General features: G+C 38.7%; 1 protein-coding gene across 3 annotated transcripts in view; it reads right to left on the reverse strand.

Moving 5' to 3' along the window:
* Window positions 1-3,329: 3,329 nt before the first annotated feature.
* POGLUT3 (protein O-glucosyltransferase 3) overlaps window positions 3,330-21,549 on the reverse strand; it is a 33,995-nt gene continuing 15,775 nt past the window's right edge. The window contains exons 2-8 of one of the 3 annotated variants that reach the window (XM_068988513.1): window positions 20,289-20,486; window positions 15,611-15,897; window positions 12,212-12,428; window positions 10,335-10,531; window positions 8,845-9,039; window positions 6,898-7,002; window positions 3,330-5,679 (exon numbers count right to left, since the gene is read on the reverse strand). In XM_068988513.1, the coding sequence (XP_068844614.1) occupies window positions 5,554-5,679; window positions 6,898-7,002; window positions 8,845-9,039; window positions 10,335-10,531; window positions 12,212-12,428; window positions 15,611-15,897; window positions 20,289-20,486 (1,325 nt within the window). In that variant the 3' untranslated portion in view covers window positions 3,330-5,553. The remainder of the gene's footprint in view (window positions 5,680-6,897; window positions 7,003-8,844; window positions 9,040-10,334; window positions 10,532-12,211; window positions 12,429-15,610; window positions 15,898-20,288; window positions 20,487-21,549) is intronic. The other 2 variants (XM_068988514.1, XM_068988515.1) reach the window with 2 other exon arrangements.

Consider the following 21,549-nt stretch of genomic DNA (forward strand, 5'->3'; position numbering starts at 1 on the left):
AGATCTTTTTTGTACAGTTCTTCTGTGTATTCTTGTCACCCCTTTTTAATATCTCCTGCTTCTGTTAGGTCCATACCATTTCTGTCCTTTATGGAGCCCATCTTTGCATAAAATGTTCCCTTGGTATCTCTAGTTTTCATGAAAAGATCTCTAGTCTTTCCCATTCTGTTGTTTTCCTCTATTTCTTTGCGTTGATCACTGAGGAAGGCTTTCTTATCTCTTCTTGCTATTTTTGGAACTCTGCATTCAGATGTTTATATCTTTCCTTTTCTCCTTTGCTTTTCACTTGTCTTCTTTTTGCAGCTATATGAAATGCCTCCCCAGACAGCCATTTTGCTTTTCTGCATTTCTTTTCCATGGGGATGGTCTTGATCCCTGTCTCCTGTAGAATGTCACGAACCTCAGTTATAGTTCATCAGGCACTCTATCTATCAGATCTAGGCCCTTAAATCTATTTCTCACTTCCACTGTATAATCATAAGGGATTTGATTTAGGTCATACCTGAATGGTCTAGTGGTTTTCTCCACTTTCTTCAATTTAAGTCTGAATTTGTCAATAAGGAGCTCATGATCTGAGCCACAGTCAGCTCCTGGTCTTGTTTTTGCTGATTGTGTAGAGCTTCTCCATCTTTGGCTGAAAAGAATATAATCAGTCTGATTTTGGTGTCAACCATCTGGTGATGTCCATGTGTAGAGTCTTCTCTTGTGTTGTTGGAAGAGGGTGTTTGTTATGACCAGTGTGTTCTCTTGGCAAAATTCTATTAGCCTTTGTCCTGCTTCATTCCGTATTCCAAGGCCAAATTTGCCTGTTACTCCAGGTGTTTCTTGACTTCCTACTTCTGCATTCCAGGCCCCTATAATGAAAAGGACATGTTTTTTGTGTGTTAGTTTTAGAAGATCTTGTAGGTCTTCATAGAACTGTTCAACTTCAGCTCTTCAGCATTACTAGTTGGGACATAGACTTGGATTACTGTGATACTGAATGGTTTGCCTTGGAAATGAACGGAGATCATTCTGTCGTTTTTGAAATTGCATCCAAGTACTTCAGATATGCAGATGACACCACCTTTATGGCAGAAAGTGAAGAGGAACTAAAAAGCCTCTTGATGAAAGTGAATGAGGAGAGTGAAAATGTTGGCTTAAAGGTCAACATTCACAAAACGAAGATCATGGCATCCGGTCCCATCACTTCATGGCAAATAGACGGGGAAACAGAGGAAACAGTGTCAGAGTTTATTTTTGGAGGCTCCAAAATCACTCCAGATTTTGACTGCAGCCATGAAATTAAAAGATGCTTACTCCTTGGAAGGAAAGTTATGACCAACCTAGATAGCATATTGAAATGCAGAGACATTACTTTGCCAACAAAGGTCTGTCTAGTCAAGGCTATGGTTTTTCCAGTAGTCATGTATGGATATGAGAGTTGGACTGTGAAGAAAGCTGAGTGCCAAAGAATTGATGCTTTTGAACTGTGGTGTTGGAGAAGACTCTTGAGAGTCCCTTGGACTGCAACGAGATCCAATGAGTCCATTCTAAAGGAGATCAGCCCTGGGTGTTTTTTGGAAGGAATGATGCTAAAGCTGAAACTCCAGTACTTTGGCCACCTCATGCGTAGAGTTGACTCATTGGAAAAGACTCTGATGCTGGGAGGGTTTAGGGGCAGGAGGAGAATGGGACGACAGCAGATGAGATGGCTGGCATCACCGACTCAATGGACATGAGTTTGAGTGAACTCTGGGAGACGGTGATGGACAGGGAGGCCTGGCATGCTGCAAATCATGGAGTCGCAAAGAGTTGGACATGACTGAGCAACTTAAGTGAACTGAACTGCCCTATGGGTACCCTTTAAAATCAAATGGTAGTCTTTGAATATAGTATTTTCCTGGGTTCTATGAGTTGTTTTAGAGAATTATTGAACTTGAGGGCTATCATGGGCACCTCTGAATTAGCAGCCAGTTGGTCAGAAGTGTGGGTAGCCTGGGAACCTAACTTGTGACTGGTGTCTATAAAGACAGTCTTGTGGAACAACGAGCCCTAAACCTGTAGGATTTTAAGCTAAATCTGGGTGGTTAGCATCAAACTGTATTTAAGTGTATGTCCCGTTGGGGGTGAAACAAAACAAGTAGCTCATGAAAATATTTCTTCTAACTCTCTTTTCTCATTTCTGGCTGTCATAACTCCCTCTACATAAGTTGCCCCTACCCTTCCTGTGCACACTTCCAGGATTTGCGATTTCTTTCCATAGAATAAACAAACTCCAGCTGTTGTTTTTTTCCCCTGTGTTTAAGAAATGTTGCAGTGTTGCTTACCAGAGTTTAGTGTGGCTTCCTCTTCCACATAGCTCTATAGATAGAACTTGGCTTAAAAAAGAAAACTTTGATCTCGGTAACTGGAATGGTTCCATGAGAGGTCGGCATAGTTAGGGGCAGCAGTGGTTGGGATAGGATAAACTCTGATTTTGTTCATAGAAGATCTGGTTCTGTTCATAGCAGAGGGATTTTTACTGTCTGGTTAATTTTTTCTCAACTAATGGAACTCAAACATAACTCACCACCACAAGGATGATTTCATACCCCTCTATATAAGAAACTGATATTTCTTCTTACCTTGGCCTTATGTCAGGAGAGAATGTTTCCTCTCTCTGCCTGCTATGGACTGAAAGTTTGCCTGTACCCGACCCCCCAAATTAATATGTTGAAACCCTCGTCCCTAATGTGATGGTATTTGGAGACAGAGCCTTTGAGAGGTAATTAGGTCATGAGGGTGGAGTCCTTGTGATGCAATTAGTGCTCTTATAAGAGAGACAGGACAGAGTTGCTTCCTCTCTCTCTGCTTTGTGCCAGGTGAGGATGCAATGAGAAGGTATCAGTCTGCAAACCAGGAAATGGGCTCTCACCAGACTTCAGTGTGCTGGCAGTTTGATTTTGGACTGACTGCCTCCAGAACTGTGAGAAACAAATATTTTCTGTCAAAGCCACCCAGTCTCTGGTAAATTTTTTATAATGGTAGCATGAACTAAGACACTGCGCTTACTATATTTTCACCTGAAATAACAGAAAATAATGGTGTCAAGCCCAAATATCTTTTCCTTCAATATTAATTTCTACTCACTAGGGATTTAATGTTGGTGATAGAAGTTTTAATTCATTCATTGATGAAGACATAATAGAATTAAAACTAGACCAACCCAGTTACAGAAATACCAAAACTATAGGTGGTTCAATCCTCTTTCTTAATAAACAAAATTTATCTTTTTCAATTTCTTTAGAAAGTATACTTTATTTAAAAAGTGTAAATAATATATTCCATGATACAAAATTCTAGACATAGTAAATTTTAAAATAGCACAAAGGAAATATAAATATTCATTTTATCTTCTTATATATATGTTTTATGTATTTCTTTTCTTTTCCTAGGTTCATATTTTTCATTGTTGTCCAATCTGATTCATACTTACAGTAAAAACATTTTAAATATCATAGACAGGTTTAAGGGAAAAGTAAAAATTCCTTTCTCTCCATCCCCTCCTCAGATATTGGTGAATATCCTTTCAACTATATGGATACATTTTGTTTTTTACATATATGGTGTCACATTATACATGTTGTTCTTATAACTTTTTTCACTGAACACTGTCATGAAAAGCTTTCATGATAGTGCATTTAGAGCTAATTCATTCTTTTTAATGGTTAAACTGTATTCCTTGATATATAGACATCTATTTAGCTAGCTCCCTCATGATGACTAACATGTTTCCAACATTTTATTGGGGTTTCTCTGGTGGTTCAAATGGTAAAGAATCCACCTGTAACGCAGGACACCTGGGTTTGATCCCTGGGTTGGGAAGATCCCCTGGAGAAAGGAATGGTTACCCACTCCAGTATTCTTGCCTGTAACAAAATGTTGATAGCTTATTTTTGATAAATGTAGTTATTATATTAACTAACATACAGTCCATGGGGTCGCAAAGAGTTGGACACAACTGAGCAACTAACACTCTCACATATCCTCACACCCGTCTCCTCCACAGGATCCAGTCACTGCACAGCTTGCCCTTTATTTTATACTTGTGCACTGGCACTTCTGAGCAGCTGGTGTGTGGTAGTATTTTCCACAGACAGATGCTATAGGGGCTCAGTCATGTCCGGCTCTTTGCAACCCCATGGACTGTAGCCTGCCAGGCTCCTCTGTCCATGGGATTTTCCAGGCAAGAATACTGGGGTGGGTCACCATTTCATCCTCCAGGGGATCTTCCTGACCCAGGGATAGAACTCACATCTCCTACATCTTCTGTATTACAGGTGGATTCTTTATCCTGCTGAACACCAGGGAGGCCTTGGTTTTGATTACACCATTACAAAATGTGCTTTTGCTTTCATCTAGTTAAAAAAAAATTCTATGTCCCTATGGATGTTCAGTAAAGAATAAATATGGCTAATTTAAAGTGGTCACACTGTTTTACAGGTTAAGTAAATATTTCAATTAGAAGAGTAAATATTTTTAAATTGGGAGTGTGGATATTTCCTGTTTGGGGAGTGTGTTCTTTAATGAACTGAGTTTCAGATTGGTGATATTACAAGGAGTGTGTAATGAATTTCTGGGCTGTAAGTCTTAAGACTACACCCCGTCCTAAAAGGCAAAGTAAATTTCCAAAGTTTTTATCTTAGTAATACAGCACAGTGAAATACAGAAGGGGGTACAGTGAAGAATAGATGCTTGCTTTTGTCATGAGCTTGTTAGTGAATCCCAAGATATCAGGCTTCCTGGAGCTTGTTGCAGAGGTACTCAAGCATCCCTTTTAAAGATGAAAAAGAATTAAAGATCCCTACCTGACTACAGTTATCATTTATCTATTCAAATATACAGATAATGAAGGTACCCATAGGATGCTCTCATCTATTTTAAAAAATTGGGTGGTCCTTGATGGGTGTCCAACTCAGATCAACTGGGAATTATTAGCTTAAGGCACTATCTCTGATTAATTTTGTCTTGGACCTTGAGTAAAGCTTAGTTAAAAGGATATGAATGAGCTTTAAAATAATTTCCCTCCACAGTATCCAAGCTACCTCTAATAACAGAGTCATTCTCATCTTCCTTAATTATTCATATCAGATCTTCCAAGAGGAAACTTGCTATTACTAAATGCCAAAAGCAGCTTGTAGCATCCTGCAAAATATATTTTCTTCATAACTGGAAAGGGAAGAGGGAAAGTGAACAAGGGATGGAAGCAAACCAATAAATACAATGTAAATAGTTTCATAGAAAGTTATTTATATTTTGGCAAGCCTCTCTATCTACTATGAACCCCAAGTTTTCTTTTTAGAGAAACTATGATGATGACAATAGCAGTTTTTACTGAAAAGATATTGATATACTAAGATATTTGGTAATACTTACTCTAATATTGCCCTGTCCATTCACATAGCATGAAACCATCAAGAGAAGCAGTCCCCTGCATCCAGCCTTCCAGGCTGTCTTCACAGCTTAGATTCCATCTGTATGCTGCCATGAAAGTTGTTGCTGGCACACATAGGAGCGTGATTCTGGACTAACTTAAAGCTCTTGTCTTAAAGGCCTTTTCCTGTGGCATTGGCACAAAGATGCACTGTCATCTGGCTGAGGAACAAGTTCCATTCCATCACGTATTTCAGGTTTGCTCAACTGGCGTTCAGCGTATTTCTGGAATGTGGAAAGATCAGTCCAAACTTCATTGCACTGAATCATCCCCACTCATGCTATTGTTTCTAGTTGCTGTGTATCTTCAGACTAAAACCAAAGGTCTGATTTATTTCACTCCTCAAGTGACATTTTAACTTTAGTTACGATAGGCACTAGTGTGCTATTTCATAATCTTACAAGGAACCCTAATCCACTATTTTATGCATAGGTAAGAACCCTCTTGGAAAGGGACATCAAACAAACTGTTCCTACTTGAACAGCAGCACTTCTTGAATTCATCCTCCACATGTTAATAAATAATTAACATTGTTGAATATTCAAATCAGTGAACAAAGATGATAAGCATCTCAAAGTAAAGTCTGTGGTTTTTATACATCTTTCCCTTTAGGCCTGTAGTCATACACGTTTTGCAAATGGTGATGGGACAGTGAAATGTCCCTCCACTTTGGCCACTGACTGAAATATTCCTTTACATTGGATTTTTCAGTTCTGTGGTTCCTCAGTATGCATGGTTCCACGTCCTCAGATCGTGCAGTACTGCAGTGAGCATGTATGTGCTCAGTTGTGTCTGACTCTTGTGACCCCATGGACTGTAGCCCACCAAGCTCCTCTGTCCATGGGATTCTCCAGGCAAGAACACAGGAGCAGGTTGCCATTTCCTTCTCCAGGGGATCTTTCTGATCCAGGGATCAAACCCACATCTCTTGCATCTCCTACATTGGCAGATGGATTATCACTGAGATACAAGGGAAGCCTCAGTACTGTAATATTTACTACTAAAAAAAAATCCGCATATAAATGGACCTGCATGGTTCAAACCCATTTTGTTCAAGGGTCAACTGTACTTTTCATGTTTGTTTTATACAACAAATTAAATATTTGCTTTCCACCCTGTACTGACAGCAAAAGCATGAATTGTAATTAGTAAGGAGAATGAAGAGGTGAATATTTTGAGCAGAAAGAGATGTTAATGATCTCTAGCCTAACCCTCCTGTTTTCCATACGAGGAAAAATGTTCTCTGAGGTTCAGAGCTTTTAATCTCTATTTGTAAGGTCTCTATAAGCATTGTTCTTCTAAAAACTGGATGGAGGTAAAAATATGGTGGCCACAAAAGTATTTAGCACTATCTTTCTATAGGTTGGTACCTCAGTGTAGCCTGAGGTACATTTTTTGGCCTGAGGACATTCAACCAAGCAGGATGGATCCTCTGAACTGACCTGTAGTACTCTGTAATAGTAGCAGTAAAGCCGGTGTGGCTGTAGCAGATCCCTAGCAGTCAACTGTCCTTCTTTTGCAATCTTCTCGGCTTCTTCATCATTTTCCTGAAAAGTTTAAAAAGAGACAATGAATGAAAATTACTCCTGCAACCCACAGAGAAAGCTAAGAGGGAGGTAGGACAGATGTAGGGTTGAATGTGAACATCATGGGAGAGATGAAACGTGATGAAAATATAACTTCAGAATGAGGCTATGGAAACAGACAAAGTACTTTCCTGGACATCTCTGCTATATATGGAAATAATCATGCATGGTTGGGATCCCCCTAGTGCAACAATCCACATACAGCCCCTACTGTGACCGTCTTGGTATTTTCCAAGCTACTCAGGGAATCTGGGGCTCATCATCTGTTCCCTCAATCTAACTCTCTCCACTTGATATTAAAATACAAACTAGAATAGAATGAATTAGTTTTTATGCTATAACATCTTATTTAAATATTTAGCTTGAACCAAAAATTGTTCTAAAAGGGTACTCATGAAAGATTGTGTTATTGTTGTAATCAAAAATTCAGTTATTAGTACTCACCAGCTATTCCTTCAATACCAGGAATAGTCAATATTCCTAATTATACTTTTATAAAATATCTAACATTATATGATGCTGCTCCCAGAAAAAGCCATTTGCAAGCAATTCTGACTCTTTATAAAGGGTCATAAAAATATTCTGTGTCAGGTATCCAGTTGTTTCCATAGCCACATTACTTCTCAGAAACAGAACAGACTTACAATGGAAAGGTAAATTTTATAATTTCACAATAAAATACAAGAGCTTTTTAGTATTCTCCCTTTAAAAGAAAGAATCCTTATTTTATGGAAAGCTTGTGATTCTTGGGATGTTGTATAGCATGCATTCATTAAGAACTTGTTATCCCGAGAAAACCATACAAAAAGATACATGCATCCCAATGTTCATTGCAGCACTATTTTTAACAGCCAAGACAGGGAAGCAACCTAAGTGTCCACTGACAGATAAATGGATAAAGAAGATGTGGTACGTATACACAATTATGGCTGGAATATTACTCAGCCATAAAAAGTAGGAAATAATGCCATTTGCAGCTGCTGATACTGAATGAAGTTAAATACTGAGTGAAGTTAAGACTTAGAAAGACAAATATATGATAGTACTTATGTGTGGAATCTAAAAAAAAATGACACAAATGAATCTATTTGCAAAACAGAAATAGAGTCACAGATATAAAAAACAAATTATGGTTTCCAAGGGGGAAAGAGAAGGGATAAATTGGGAGATTAGGATTGACATAATATGCACTATTATATATAAAACAGATAACTAACAAGAACCTACTGTATAGCACAGGGGGCTCTACTCAGTCCTCTGTAATGACCTATATGGGAATAGAATCTAAAAAAGTGGATATGTGTGTATGTATAACTGATTCACTTTGCTGTTCAGCAGAAACTAACAACACTGAAAATCAACTTTACTCCAATAAAAATTAATTTAAAAACTTGTGCCTTTTTTTCTAACTGGGGAAAACGAAAGGGTACCATAATTGCTTTAAATATATTCTTGTGCATAAAGCAGTTTAACCCTGGTCTTTTTAATCTGTAATTTGCATTTGGTGTGTGTTACTTGTATTTGGTGTGTGTGCATGAATAGTGATCCTTTAGAAAAACCTATATTCTATGTAACACTGTACTTCAAATCTTCTAAAAATCCTCAAACATACTGATAGGGGGCATTCAAAATGGTTCTGATGTTGATTCTTCCTGATGTTGATTTCAGGGAAACAAAAATTTCACAAAATAAAATTTCATTTGCCTAAATTATGTCAAATTGTGTTATGATAAAACTTGTGTAACTAAATAATACCGGTGAACTTGTTATTGCCTAAAGAAATTAAAATTATGGAAAGCATACCTTGGCCCATTTAACTTTCTCTAGTAGATCACTAAGATTTCTTTTAATTGGAATATAATGTTTCCACGGCTTCAGTGCCATATAGAAATGTTCGTAATATGGTGAGTCCTGCTTCAGAACCAAACTGTCACCAAGCATGAGATATGGATATCTATAAGCAGCCACGGTCCCGTCCACATTCACTTGATACTTGTACTAAAAGATTAAAACAAACATAAAAGTTTTAGCAGTCATTTGCTTCACTTCTGTGTCTGGTCAACATTGTAATATTAAATATAAAGAAATTATTTTCCAACTTAATATTTAGAAGCTTTACATTTTATTTCTAACACACATCTTCTCTTTGTATTAAAATCATAAGCAGCATTCATCAGGTCAAGTTTAAGAAATACAACATATTTAAAGATAAGGCGATAAATAATTTTAGGAAATAGGAATGCCTATTTTAACTATGTCTACGTAATGGGGAATTCAGATTTCTGTAACCAGGTAAGAAAACTATTTCCAAGGCTCTATATTTATTAAAGCTTAATATTGATAATAATTTACACTTTTATTTATACATTATTTCATCTGTTCCTTACACCCACGTAAGTATGAAAAGGGAAGGCATTATCTCAAAGTTCGGTTTTGGAGCTGAGGAAACAGAAACCTGGAGAAGACCAAGGACTAGTGTGATGCTGGCGACACAGTACATATGCTGTTAACATGTTCGTTGGATTAATAAACTTTGATTTAAATTTCAAAATCATTTTTCATTCAATTATAATAATGTGAAGCAGATATCATCTCTTTTCTTATAAATGATAAAACTCATTTCAGAGATCTTTATAAACCTCTATTGTATGAGCCCAAATCCCATGCTCTCTTCATTATACCACACTGAGAGGAAGAGGATATACAGATTTGTTAATTAATTTTTTCTTAAATAATTGGTACCAAGGGCTTTAGATTTTGTCACAGCCAGTTAGTTTTGTCACGTTGTTCACACCTCTATCTCCTTGAGCCTCATATATGGTGCTCTGAAGGAGCTGAGCAGGCTCACATATGTTAGGGGCGAGAGGTGCTAAAGAGATGACAGCCCCAAAGTTAGTAGCAGAGGCAGGACTAGAGATGGGACTTGAACATCATTTTACTAGCATGAAATTCAAACTCTTTTTATTTACAAGATCATTTTATGTAAGAGACATTTATATTCCCAGTTTATTTAAAAAAATACAAAAAAGAGAAAAACATGGAAATATACCAAAATCCTAAATTAATCCTTGTACTCTATTTTGAGTACTAAATACAGTTCTGAGCTATTTGTAGACAAAGTTAACAACAAATGAAAAAGAAACTGCATAAGTTTTGTAATTCTCTGTGTCTGAAAAGAACGTGTGTGCTGGGTCATAAAATCTGGGTAGAAATCTGCCCAACCCCACCTATCTGTTTGACTTTTAACACAAGTTCATCACTTTATATCTATCCAGGAAGACCTAATTGCATACCTTAAAGAAGTCAAAGAAACCTATCAATTTAGCTTTTCCAAGCTCCTTTTCTTTCTCTTGGAAGAAGAAGTATCCTGTGATTCCTGCATCTAGTAGCTGTGGGTTTTCCTTGGACAGCTGCACCAACTGGAGCCTCTCCTCTCTGCTGTCTCTACCTCTGAAGAAAGCTTTCTCTGTTTTGTTGATCCAGGAAGGTCCTAGATGTTTGAGACCATAAAAAAATACTAATACGAATTTGACATTTTTGTATTATGGTAAGTATAATCATCTTTAATCTACCTTTGTTATTTAGATGCTAAAGCTCTTTTATCATCAACACATCTTCTAAAGTAAGTGTAACTTCTGAAAAATATGCTCTAATTTTTATCCTTTTGTGTATGATAACTCCCTCAAAAGGTTGAGTTCCTGTGGTATGACTAGGAATTATCCAAAACAATGCTGGATCAAGTTCAAACCAAAAAGATTCCATGACTTGGTTCACATTAGTTTCTTCCATCTTTTGTGCTTCACACACACACACACACACACACACACACACACACACACACACACACACAGAGACTAGACTGTCATTCTTAGAGTGACTATAACAAACTATACAATTAAGTAATACCCACACAACTTTAATTCTTAGGTCGGAAGAATTTTGAGCACATCAATTTGAATATACTGAAGAATTTTTCTAATATGCTGCTAAATGAAAATACATATGTATAACTAAACTATGTATATATATTTATATTCTCTCTTTCCTGGGAGGGAAATAATCAGGAAGAATTAATTTAGATCTCTTTCTATCATTCTAAAAAGAAGTCATTAGTTAACACTTCTCAGTGTTCTAAGGGATAAATCATAAATCACAGAAACTAGGGGGATGGTCAACCTCTTTACTATTTTAGCACACTTTTCAGGAATTTACCGATATCAAATAAAAAGTAGGTCAGTTTTCATTTCCCATTATCTTTAGAGACTTTACAAGGAGTCTCTAGTCTTGTCTACAAAATAAGTCCACTTGAACTGCTCTAAATAGAAACAAAGCCTTGTAAAGACAGGCAGTGTTTTTTTCTACTCATGGAGCTCAGTTTAATAAAATGGTATGTATTACCATAAACCTAAGGCCATTAACTATGAGGGAAGGAATTCAGATTGTAAAGGATCAAGAGAGACAGAAACAGGAAAGAGAATTTCTTACTGGCGGTTGTAATATCCAAGTTATATCATAGTTCTCTTACATATGAATATAACTTTATATTTTTCAGAATTTATATCCAGCAATATAAAGGCACTGGAGTCACCATTAAGTGAAAGTTTTACCAAATACGTATTTTTACGGGACTTCTCTGGTGGTTCAGTGGTTAAGGATCCATCTTGCAATGCAGGGGAGGCAGGTTTGATCCCTGGTTGGAGAACTAAGGTCTCATGTGCCACGGAGCAACTTAGGCCACGCATGACAATTACTGAGCCTGCACACCACAACTGGAGAGTCTGAGTGGCAACAAAAAATCCTGCATGATGCAACAAAGATTCCCCAAGTTGCAGCTAAGAACCAATGCAGCCAAATAAATAAATAATACAATTTTTAACAGAAAATGAATAAAAAGGTTTTTTTTAATATATTTTAAAATGGTATTTACATGTGACGAACTCAAAGGAGACTCAGTTATAGTAGGTTTTGGACATTACTAGCCCAGCTCATTTATCTTTGATTTTTGAATTAAAAGAATCCTAAACAAAAACGACTTTAGAGTTTAGACTGCTGTTTTTCTCTTTTCCTGGTTAGAAAAGAACAATGGTTATTTAAATATATAGACGTACTCTCTTTGAGTGAACATTCACCTTTTTTACTTTTAAGCTTTTTCTTAGAGAATGACTTTTACCTGTATTTCCCTGAATAGATAGGAGATCATTTGTAACACCCCTCAAAGCTTCCAGTGTAGAGTGGGTGATGTCATACGTTGGAAGGATAACATCTTGTGAATCCAGAGAACCACACCATGAAATGATAGGTAAAGGGCCAGGGGTTTCATTGACTTTTCGATGCTCCAAAGGCCAGTCTCCAAGATTAACATAAAATTCTAAATCTGGGAGAAGGACCTAAATAAACAAAAGAATGTTTATCAGTGTCGGGAAGACCTCATTCTTTGATACTAAATGCCTTGGTTCTTTGACTTTTAAAAAAATTCTGATAAAACAAATTTGAAAATAGAAGAGAGAAGGATGCTTCTCAGTCATCAGTAGTATCAGATAATCAAGGGGCTTCCCCGGTGGCTCAGTGGTAAAGAATCCTCCTACCAGTGCAGGAGACACGGGTTCAATGCCTGGGTAGGGAAGATCCCACATGCTGCAGGGCAACTAAGCCCATGCGCCACAACTACTGAACCCACGTGCTGCAACTACTGAAGCCTGCGTGCCCTACGGCCCGTGTTCGGCAACAGGAGAACCCACAGCCATGAGAAGCCTGCATACCACAGCTGGAAAGTAGCCCCCACTCACAGCAACTAGAGAAAAGCTGTGCAGCAACAAAGACCCAGCACAGCCAAAAATAAACAAATAAATTTTTTTTTTTAAGAAAGAAGAAAATCAAGGGTGAGGATGATGCACAACAATTCACTTAAGCAGGAATTAGCCACCTCTCTTCAGAGCTGGCATTTAAAACTGTTGTGTTTATGTAATTATAGGTAAGGAAACTTTGCAGAAAGGCGTGAATGAATGGTTTCAAGCACCCTTTCTGCCAGCAGCCTAAGTGAGAATCTATAAATTTAGACCCAAGCCCTTGGTTTTCCTTTGCTATCAAAACTCTTTATAACAACCATGTTTGTTTTGGGAATCTGCTATCCATTTCCATCTTCACGCTCAATGCCTTAGTTTAGGCCTTTATCATCTCTTCCCTAGATTGTTCCAATATTTTCCCTTACTAGATGTTCTGATTCTAGCCTCTCCTGCTGTCCACATTGTTGTTCAAATTTCTAAAACCCAAATTAATGTTACTGCTAAGCTTAACAATACCTTAATTCTATAGGACAAGGTCTAAACCCCCTGGCTGGAATTCAAGCCCTCACTATCTTGCTCCAGCTTAGCTTTGAATCTCATTTCCCATCTGCCCAAGTACCAGAAAACTTTACTCTCTGAAAATCCCACCCACCCTGACATGCAATTCTCTTTACTTGGAATGCCCTTCTCCTACTTATTCACTCAGCAATCTCTTGTCATCCTCCACACCCAGAGCAAATGTTACCTCCTCTATGACTCGCCTTCCTTGGACATTTTAACTCTGGGTACATACTTTTCTTATGTGCCTATCGTGTTGTGGTATAATGTTGCTTGTATTCACATCCCATCCTCACTTCCGAATAACAAAAACAAGTTCCCCTAGAGTGAGCTGTTCAAAAACCAGAGGTGAGTCTCATTTATCTTAAATCCATTTTTAGTCACTGGGCGAAGAACCTGGAACAAAAGGGAAGGGCAAAATATGATTCTTCACCCTAGTGCTCCCCTACTATCATTTAGTAGCTTATTTAATAAGGGATTCCTTGGTGGCTCAAACCGCAAAGAGCCTGCCTGCAATGCAGGAGACCCAGGTTCGATCCCTGGGCTGGGGAGATCCTCTGGAGAAGGAAATGGCAACCCACTCCAGTATTCTTGCCTGGAGAATCCCATGGATGGAGGAGCCAGGTGGGCTACAGTCCATAAGCGTCACATCAGAAGTTCTCACTGTAGAGGAAGATTTCTCAATCTTGGCACCACTGACATTTTGGTCTGGGTAATTCTATTCTGCGGGCGTTGTCCTGCACATTGTAGAATTAGCAGAATCCCTGGCCTCTACCCACCAGGTGCAGTAGCAAGTCCCCAGTTGCAACATTGCTAAATTCCTCTCAGAGGCAAATCATTCCTAGTTGAAAACCACATAAGCACAGAGATACAGAAACACAGGGCAGAGTGGACTGGTGGTTGTCCAGGAAGAAGGAACTGCCTTTAGGATCAGATGCCTATAATATGCTCATATGATGGGCTGATGGGGAGGCAAGAGGCAACTCTTATTTAAAATAAGAATTGATTGCAGTCCCATATTCATATGCTTGGGAATATTTAACTCATGTCAGGAAAGGTGGCTTTTGGGTAAGAAAACTACCTTCATGGCCTTTCTAGATGAGAGAGGTAAAAAAAATGCCCATTCTTCCTCTTTTATTCTGCGCGATTGGGAATAAGGAATAACAAAAGGTAGTTTGAATTGCTCTGCTTAGGAGGACTTACAGAAGTTTTGTAAATATGGAAAGAGGGGCTGAATAGCGGGATAGAAGGAGAAGGTACTGGGGATGTGAAATCTTTTGGAAAACAGAAGCTCCAGTCATGTTTCATCGGAGAAGGCAATGGCAACCTACTCCAGTATTCTTGCCTAGAGAATTCCATGGACAGAGGAGCCTGGTGGGCTACAGTCCATGGGGTCACAAAGAGTCGGATACGACTTTGCCTGTGTGTACTGAACTGTAACTTCCTCCAATTATAAAGGAAAACTGGAGAAGGAAATGGCAACCCACTCCAGTGTTCTTGCCTGGAGAATCCCAGGGATGGGGGAGCCTGGTGGGCTGCCGTCAATGGGGTCGCACAGAGTCGGACACGACTGAAGCGACGTAGTAGTAGTAGTAGTAGTAGTAGTAGTAGTAGTAGTCATGTTTCATAAGAAGCCTAGACATGAAGATCAAGGTCAGCCAGTGAGAAATTCCCAGAGGTAAGGATGACTCAGAGTCTGAATTTACACAGGGATGTCTATTTTTACATGTTAGGATTTTTGTTTCGCCTATTCTACATTGGCACAAAATAACCTCTCTCTGGTACCTCAACATTCAACAAAGTGTGCCATGCACAGGATCTTTTAGAAGCACTTAGGATTAAAACAATGAAAATGTGTCCTAAGTTCAACTTATTTTGAGGTGACAAGAAGAAAACTGCTGCAGGAAGTGAAATCTGAATGGAAGGAGTATTCAGAAAGGAATGGGGAAGCTGAAGAATTCACCTTGCAACTATAAATGTCTGGGAGTTCACAGAAGACTTGGGAGAGTGCTATATGGTCTACCAACCTGAGATGGGGCTCAAACTATTTACCTTAAATATTAAAGGAAAAAGAAATCCAACTGATCCATAATTAGGTGGTAGACAGATATACATTATCAAGCCTGGAATCCGTTTTCATTCTTTACCATTACTATTCTAATAATTAAATGTTTCAAATAAATATTTAAACTATTTTGGTTTTGGAATCAGTGAATTCATTCTCATACCTTTCTTGCCAGTGACAGCAAAATCTCATCTGAGAACATTTTGAAGTCTGTATATTTCCCTAAAGATCTTCGGTAGATGTGGTTATTGAGAATCGTGTAATGAACAATAGCACCCCTCTCATCCCCAAACCTTTTCGGAACTTCAATTAGCATCTGTTGGAGATTAATGCTGGGGAAAGAAGCAAAATCTTTTTCAATCTGTGGTTCCTTGTCTGGACAAGACAGAGTTTTCTGCCAGGCCTGAGGATCCTCTTCTGGACACTCACAGTACTCATGGTATACTGGTCCTAAGGAAAGCAAAACATGTGGAATGCCAAGCTCCATTAACAAGCAAAGCAACACAAGGAGTTGTTTCTGCCACTGATGTGAGCATGGGATGACTTCTTGGTAAACTCTAAGATTATCCAGACAGGGATAATCTACTGTAAACAAATCAGTGGTAAAAGTAATGTCAGAGTCTTGTGCTCTTACCTCTGACCCCTTTTCACCCCACCCTAGATAACCTAGTATAGCATATACTCCCCCAATGTAACATATAGCATATTATCTCCCAATGTAACCTACTCATTCAATTCACTGATAAATTTATTTCCAATGAGCTATAAATGGCTGATGAGCATAAAACTTACTTTTCAACAAGGAAAGAGAGAATGTATCCCATTTTAGGCATGATTATGTAGTAAGGCTGGTGATTTTTAAAGACAAGATGAGGTCTCTTCCTCTGAATCCCTAAAATTACCTCCATCAGCACATCTCAGAAAGGAAATATGAAACTCAGGGACATCTTGAAGTGTAAGCTTAAAGTGGTCGGACATAAGTATGAAACTATTCTGAAGACTCATTTAAAAAAGAATTTGTGCAAAATTTATCTTATTTTATAACATAGCCATATTTAATATAAAAATAATTTTAAAAGCTATTTAATTTTCTTGAGGATTTCTACTTCAGACCAGCACAAGAAATAGGGGTCAATTTAGCTTCCTAATGAAAACTACCAAAATATGGATAAAATATATGAAACAATAGTTTTTTAAGACATTGGACATTAGGCAATGAATAGAGTTTGAGAGACGACAAACAAATGATGTAAACTCTATAGTTCCTCAAGTTTACTGCCCAAGGGAGTTTCTAGGTTGTGCAACAGGGAGGAACCATCTGGGCAGAGCCCAGAAGTCTCACTGAGTTGAGACAGAGCTGAAAGTCCAAGGCAGCCAGAAGTTGTAGAACATACTGCACAGAGACAGAACTCGAGAGACCTGTACAAGGTTCCCCTCAAATATTTAAGGCACACTGAGCAATATACATGTTTGAATAAACTGTCCAAAACAAAGAAAGAACTATCCATGAGGCCATAAGGATTAGAGGCAAAAGTACCTATGGTTCATATAGGGCTGGAAAAAGTGCCTATTCATTCAAACCAAACTGGAAAGCATCCTAATTCATAGAGGTTGGATAGAATATGCAGAGATGTATTGCCTGAGTAGTAAGGAATAATTAGCCCTGGACTAAACATGGTTTTTGACCTGCCTAATAAATTGTAAAAGAAAATTTGAAGGATCCACTTACTTCCAAACAACTTAATTGCATCCTAGAGAAAAGCTCAAGAAGATGAGAAAGCATTGAGCAATGAGAAATACACTAGATAAAATTAATGACAAATTGAACATAATAGAAAGATTGTAAACTTAAACATATAGAAACTATAAAAAATAAAATGGAGAAAAATATAATTTTACATGAAAAGAGCATAATTGAGTCATGGGATAATTTCAAGTCTAATGTATGGGTAATTAGAATTCTTGGAGGAGAGCTGAGATAGAACAGAAAAAATATTTGAAGAACTTATGGCCACTTATATGCTGGATTTGATGAAAGCTATAAACCCAAAGATCCACAAATCTCAAGCATAAGAAATATGAAGAAAACTACACCAAAGCACATAATAATCAAATTGTTCAAAATAACTGATAAAGAGAAAAATATTTAGCAGGAGATCAAGGATATAGAAAATGGCAGATTTGTAACTGGAAATAATGCAAGTGAGCAGATACAGAAGACAGCAGAACAATATACTTGAAGTATTCAAAGATGGAAAAAAAACTGTCAATCAAAAGCAAAGGAGAAAAGGAAAGAATAACCCATTTGAATGCAGAGTTCCAAAGAATAGCAAGGAGAGATAAGAAAGTCTTCCTCAGTGATCAATGCAAGAAAACAGAGGAAAACAATAGAATGAGAAAGACTAGAGATCTCTTCAAGAAAATTAGAGATACCAAGGGAACAATTTCATGCCAAGATGGGCACAATAAAGGACAGAAATGGTACAGACCTAACAGAAGAAGAAGATATTAAGAAGAAGTGGTAAGAATACACAGAAGAACTGCACAAAAAAGATCTTCATGACCCAGATAACCATGATGGTGTGATCACTCACCTAGAGCTAGACATCCTGGAATGCAAAGTCAAGTGGGCCTTAGGAAGCATCACAGGAACAAAGCTAGTGGAGGTGATGGAATTTCAGTTAAGCTATTTCAAATCCTAAAAGATGATGCTATGAAAGTGCTACACTCAATATGCCAGCTAATCTGGAAAATTCAGCAGTGGCCACAGGACTGGAAAAGGTCAGTTTTCATTCCAATCCCAAAGAAAGGCAGTGCAAATGAATGTTCAAGCTATTGCACAATTGCACTCATCTCACATGCTAGCAAAGTAATGCTCAAAATTCTCCAAGTCAGGCTTCAACAGTACGTGAACAGAGAACTCCCAGATGTTCAAGCTGGATTTACAAAAGGCGGAGGAATCAGAGATCAAATTGCCAACATACATTGGATCATAGAAAAAGCAAGAGAGTTCCAGAAAAACATCTACTTTTGCTTCATTGACCACACTAAAGCCTTTGACTGTGTGGATCACAACAAACTGAGGAAAATTCAAGAGATAGAAATACCAGACCACTTTACCTGCCTCCTGAGAAATCTGTATGCAGGTCAAGAAGAAATAGTTAGAACCATACATGGAACAACACACTGGTTCCATATTGGGAAAGGAGTATGTCAAGGCTGTATGGAGAAGGTGATGGCACCCCACTCCAGTACTCTTGCCTGGAGAATCCCATGGATGGAGGAGCCTGGTAGGCTGCAGTCCATGGGGTCACAAAGAGTCGGACACGACTGAGCAACTTCAGTTTCCCTTTTCACTTTCATGCATTGGGGAAGGAACTGGCAACCCACTCCAGTATTCTTGCCTGGAGGATCCCAGGAACGGGGGAGCCTGGTGGGCTGCTGTCTATGGGGTTGCACAGAGTCGGACACGACTGAAGCGACTTAGCAGCAGCAGTAGCAGCAGCAGCAGCAGCAGCAGCAGCAAGGCTGTATATTGCCCCCTGCTTATTTAACTTATATGCGAAGTACATCATGTGAAATGCTTGGCTGGATGAAGCACAAGCTGGAATCAAGACTGCTGGGAGAAATATCAATAACCTCAGATATGCAGATGACACTACCCTTATGGCAGAAAGTGAAGAGGAACTAAAGAGCTTCTTGATGAAAGTGAAAGAGGAGAGTGAAAAGCTGGTTTAAAACTCAACATTCAAAAACAAAGATCATGACATCCGGTCCCATCACTTCAGGGGAAATAGATGGGGAAACAATGGAAACAGTGACAGACTTTATTTTCTTGGGCTCCAAAATCAGTGCAGATGGTGACTGAAGCCATGAAATTGAAAGTTGCTTGCTCCTTGGAAGAAAAGCTATCACCAACCTAAACAGCACATTCAAAAGCAGAAACATTACTTTGTCAGCAAAGGTCTGTCTGGTCAAAGCTATGGTTTTTCAAGTAGTCATGTATGGATGTGATAGTTGGACCATAAAGAAAGCTGAGCACTGAAGAATTGATGCTTTTGAATTGCGGTGTTGGAGAAGACTCTTGGGAGTTCCTTGGACAGCCAAGAGATCCAACCAGTCAATCCTAAAGGAAATCAGTCCTGAATATTCATTGGAAGGACTGATGTTGAAGCTGAAACTCTCATACTTTGGCCATGTGATGCGAAGAACTGAGTCTTTAGAAAAGACCCTCATGCTGGGAAAGATTGAAGGCATGAGGAGAAAGGAATGACAGAGGATGAGATGGTTGGATGGCATCACTGTCTCGATGGACATGAGTTTGAGCAACCTCCAGGAGATGGCGATGGACAGGGAAGCCTGGCATGCTGCAGTTCACGGGGTTGTAAACAGTCAGACATGACTGAGCAACTGAACTGAACTGATAATTCTACCTGGCAAAATATCTCCCAAAAATAAAGACAAAATAAAGATATTATCAGATATCTAAAAGCTGGAAGAACTAATCACCATCATCCTCACATTAAATGAAAAGTTAATAGGAATTCTTTAGGTAAAAGGCAAATAGTACTAACTGAAAACATGTATCTATGCAAAAGAATGAAGAGTACTAAATATGGTAACTACCTGGGTAAATACACAAGAATATTTTTGCTTGTCATTTAAATCTGTTTAAATTACTTAGTTTTTCTCTCCCCTAAGATATCAAGAGAATTGAATTCCAGGAGGTACATATATCACATTTATCCTTTTGCACATGTCTTTAACAACATCATAATGCAAACTGAAAGCTATGGGTTCTACACATAAGGCTGGCTCTGGTTTATGTAATAATTACTTACCTTTCAAAATATAGGGAGACTGAGCAACATGTTCATCACCATAAAGGACTTCTATCTTCAGCCCTTTACTGACAGTTTCATACATCCTATATCGCATCAAAAATGTTCCATCGTTCCTGTCCAAAGGTTTAGGGACATGAATCCGAACTAACTCTTTAGGTGACAGAGATTTGATTACTACTCTGAAGAGTGTTTGACCTGGGGAAAAAAAAAAAAGTATAAGTAATTCTATTTCATGGTTCTGTTTCACAGAAGTTTATTTTTTCTTCTATTTAACATTCACAGAAGTTTATTATTTTTACCATTTCATCAATGGGTAAACAAAATTATTTTAGTTTTGTAGATCTTTGACACCAGGAACTATATTTGGTTTAGGTCTTCTAAACCAAGCAACTGAGGCCTGCAGCTCAAGATAGCAGAATAGAAGGACATGTGCTCATCTCCTGTGAGAGCACCAGAATTGCAACTAGCTATTGAAGAATCACTAACAGAATGCTGGTACCCAATAAAATAAGATACCCCACACCAAAAGACAAAGAAGAAGCTGGAGTGAGATGGTAGGAGAGGTACAATCACGAAAAAATCAAATCCCATACTGACCAGATGGGTGACCGACAAACTGGAGAAAAATAATACCAAAGAAGCTCTCCCACGTTGTGAAGGTTCTGAATCCCATGTCAGTCTTCCCAGCCTGGGGATCTGACAAGGCAACTGGGAATCCCCAGGGAATCTGACCTTGAAAGCCAGCAGGACTTGATTATAGGACTTCCACAGGACTGGGGAAAAAGACTCCAGTCTTGCAGGGCACAAACAAAATCTTGTGCACACCAGGACCCTGAGGAAAGGAGCACTGACCCCACAGAAGACTGAACCAAAACTACCTGCCAATGTTTGAGCGTCTCCTATAGAGGTGTGGGTTGGCAGAGGCTCACCACAGGGATGGGGGAACTGGCGGCAGCAGTCCTGGAAGGTTCCTCTTGGCTTAAGCCCTCTTGGAGGTTGCCATTAACCCAACCATAGACCCCAGGGTTGGGTTGCCTCAGGCCAAACAACTAATAGGGACGGAGCACAATCCTACCCATCAGCAGATAATTGGGTTAAAGCTTTACTGAGCAAGGCCTTGCCCACCAGAGCAAGACCCAATTTCTCCCACCACCAGTCACTCCCACCAGGAAGTTTACACAAGCCTCTCAGGCTCCTCCATCAGAGGACACACAGAAGCAGCAAGAAGTACCACAATACCACAGATGTGAGAAAAAAC

This window comes from Capricornis sumatraensis, chromosome 16 (genome assembly GCF_032405125.1).
Source record: "Capricornis sumatraensis isolate serow.1 chromosome 16, serow.2, whole genome shotgun sequence".
Classification (NCBI taxonomy): Eukaryota; Metazoa; Chordata; class Mammalia; order Artiodactyla; family Bovidae; genus Capricornis; species Capricornis sumatraensis.